Source organism: Gavialis gangeticus, unplaced genomic scaffold (assembly GCF_001723915.1).
Source record: "Gavialis gangeticus isolate Ggan-Ray unplaced genomic scaffold, GavGan_comp1, whole genome shotgun sequence".
In the NCBI taxonomy this organism is placed as follows: Eukaryota; Metazoa; Chordata; order Crocodylia; family Gavialidae; genus Gavialis; species Gavialis gangeticus.
In genome coordinates this window covers 33,932,020-33,935,184 of record NW_017729028.1, presented here as the reverse complement: position 1 = coordinate 33,935,184, position 3,165 = coordinate 33,932,020, and the positions used below count along the sequence as shown (strand labels likewise).

The 3,165-nt window shown below is 53.9% G+C and overlaps 1 protein-coding gene across 1 annotated transcript in view; it reads right to left on the bottom strand.

Annotated features, from left to right (window-relative positions):
* The window catches only part of MCM3 (minichromosome maintenance complex component 3), a 28,569-nt gene that overhangs the window by 11,269 nt on the left and 14,135 nt on the right, over window positions 1–3,165 (bottom strand). Inside the window, exons 3-6 of the mRNA XM_019520927.1 lie at window positions 2,595–2,803; window positions 2,238–2,368; window positions 1,200–1,438; window positions 609–717 (exon numbers count right to left, since the gene is read on the bottom strand). Of these exons, the coding sequence (XP_019376472.1) occupies window positions 609–717; window positions 1,200–1,438; window positions 2,238–2,368; window positions 2,595–2,803 (688 nt within the window). The remainder of the gene's footprint in view (window positions 1–608; window positions 718–1,199; window positions 1,439–2,237; window positions 2,369–2,594; window positions 2,804–3,165) is intronic.

The window sequence follows — 3,165 nt, the reverse complement described above, 5'->3', positions numbered from 1 at the left end:
GGGGGGGGGGGGGGGGGGGGTGTGAAGAACACGTCCATGACCCAGATCCTGCTGCTCCCACTCCAGCACAGGCACATGGTTTAAACCAAGAGCCTGACATGGATGCTGGCTGTGTTGACAGATAGCCCCAGACATCTATTCTCCCCACACAGACCTGAATTAATCTATCAGTGCTAAAGCTTTCAGGTGCAAGACCAGACCCCAGTGCTAGTCATAAGAGATTAAAATCACCACTTCCTCCCTTAAGGTAGCGTCCGCACATCCCTTTGTAAAAGACTCCTGCAGCTTAAACAACAACACACGCACGAGACGCTGCTAACTAGACAGGACGCTGTCCACGCTAAGCATCCATGAGAAGCAAGGGACTTCTTTAAGGTTGGCTCATGGGATAAGCAAAAAAAAAGATACAGCATCACCGATTAGACTGGGGAAAGAGTTTTTCCCCCCACAATGTAGGAGGCAGAAGTTGAAGTTAGAGCCATTAGAAACTGGAAGCTGCATTAAAACACCCCTAGAGATCAACCCTCACTGAGACCAGGCCGGCCAGCTTACACAGCTCTCTGCCTCTAGGTCTCTCTCAAGAGCATATCTGAAGACGGACTTCGTACCTTTGAGCGACTCTTGCTAAATCTCTTGATCTTGGCCACGTCGGTAGCAGAATAAAGAGGCCGAACTTCCTTGCTCATCTGCTTTACATGGCAGGCGATAAGGATGGTCCTGGAGAGAAGGAGCTGGGTCATTTCACTTATTAAAAAAAGGCCTAGCCCACCAGTAACCCTTCAGACTTTGCCCTACAGCCCCCAGCAGTAACCCAGGGATCTTTCCACAAGCGTCAGGAGTTCTCCACGTGGAGGAGTCTTGGTGAGCCTGGGACAAACCTTACCCCGACACCCTCCCATCAGCTCAGCTAACTGAACCATGAAACTGCTCTTCAGAGTTTGTATTACCCTTCGTGCCCACCGGGAACATAGCACCCCACAAAGCAATCCTTCCATGAAAGGAGTCAGGTCACAGGATTTAGGGGTTTCCAGAGTCCTGGCTTAATTCCAACTCTATACCACAGCTTCACGTCATCCCACCACCCCGAAGTGGTTGCATCTCAGGGGCAAGTGAATTGTTTCTCCCTGTAAACACTGGGTCCATTTTTAGGATGAAAGCAGCCATAGAAACAGGGGGAGGCTGGACAGGCACAGACCCACCTGAACGTGCCCGAGGTGTAGCCCCCTTTCTTCCCTGGCAGGCAGCGGTACGTCCCCACAACTTGGATCCGGTCCCCTGGCTTCACCTTGTCCACGAGGTCATCATCCAGAACGATGTCCACGGAGCGGGGCAGCTGCCCAGCCGGCGCCTTCTCAGGCATCTCCTGGATGGTGATGGTTTGATGGTCCTTGTAGACAGACAGGCCAAACTCCGTCTCCAAAGGGTTGTTTTCTTCATCCTGGAGAGAAGATGAGACAACAGTAGTGAGACCCCTTTGTCCAGAGCAGAACAAGAGGATTTTGCAGGGAGAGAAGGGAAGCAGCAGTGGGAAAAGGGGGCAGGGAGATATGGTAAAGGGCCTTTCCACTGAAGCTGCTGGATGCAGGGACTCCCCTGAATTCACCCAGTATTTCTCATCCTAGACAACTTGTCTGTGCTACCCAGACATCTCTCTCCATGCCCTGACCTAGGCCTTCATGGAAGAGAGAAGCAACCATGGACCACTTGGAGAGAGGTCTCATGCAACAGACCTTGGAGGAAAAAAAAAGGGTTGGTCCCTAGCAGCCCTTTTCCACCCCCCAGAGGCAATTGGAGCAACACTGGATCCCATCCGAGAGGATGTCTACACCGTACTGTAGCAAACAGTCAGGTTAGCTCAGGTACCCACAGATCTCATCACAGGCAACTTATCCTGTAACTAGGGTGAATTACAACCTACCAAATTGCAACCTACCTCAGGTACCTCCATGCTAACTGTGGCAGGAAGAATGGTTGGGTACGGCCCCACAATAGGGGCTGCTCATGCCTCTGCCACAAAGCAGAGCCTATAGGCAGCTGCCACTTTAACACAACAGGGTTACGTCAGATGAATCCCTACCCAGTGGCTATAAGGGACTATAGGGGGTCTAAAAAAGGAAGAAAAGAAGCAGCAGCAGGAACTCAAATGCTTAAACCATGAGCCTCTACAACATCTCCAAGAGAAGCTGCTCAGCCTCCATGTGCGGGACAGCATTCACTGCTGCCTCCCCTGCACTCACCTTCATGGGGTAGATGGAGCTGGAAGGGAAAGCCTCCAGCGACGTCATGTCCGTGTACCGCCGCTCGATGGTCTTCTTGGTGGCAGGGCAGTAATGGACGCTGCGGACAACCTTGGGGCGCACCAGGGAGCCTGTGGCCAGGGTGTGGGGTAAGGAGAGGGCAGAAAACAAGTGAGGAGGGAAAACACCATGTCTGCCCGCACCAGCCCAGGGGTTCCTGCTGGCCAGTCATGCCCCCACAGGGCACATTTCTGGCCACCGTCCGCCCCATGGCTTATTTAACCCCTAAGGACCAACCTAACTATCCCCAACACCCAAATGTCATGCTCCAGGGGCCCAAGCTCCATCAACACTCACATTTGGTGACAATGCCCTCCACACAGACAATGCAGCTGAGGAAACAGGATGTCAACGTCCGGGGCGACACGTGCTTGGCACCAAAACTGCCCTCGAGCCCAATGTAGAACTCCTCGTACTGCTTGGCATAGGTGGCATCGATGGAGGCGACAAAGTCCTTTAGGGCCCGCTGGAAGGCGAGCAGCTCCTCAAAGGCGTTATTCAGGAGCCTATGGCAAGAGGAGGGCGGTCACTTCTGCTGTGAAGAGGAGGACCTGGCCAGCACAGCCACAGCAAGAAGGCACCTCCTTTACGCTGGAGTAAGTCCCAGTACCTTCACGGAGCAAAAAGGCCAGGAGAACAAGGCAAACAAATGCACAGAGCAGACGCCACAGCCAAGGCACCAGGGTGTACGCTGGAGGAAGGCAAAATCCAGCCCGCAAGCTGGATCAGGGTCCCGGCTGCAGAGCCCCTCCCCACCCAGCTGCGTGCCTGGCTGGATCCACCAGTTTGCCCACCCTGGGTGTACGCGCAGTCAAGGGCACTGGCAGTTGAATGCACCCAGCACCCGGATGGAGGCAAGGAAGCATCC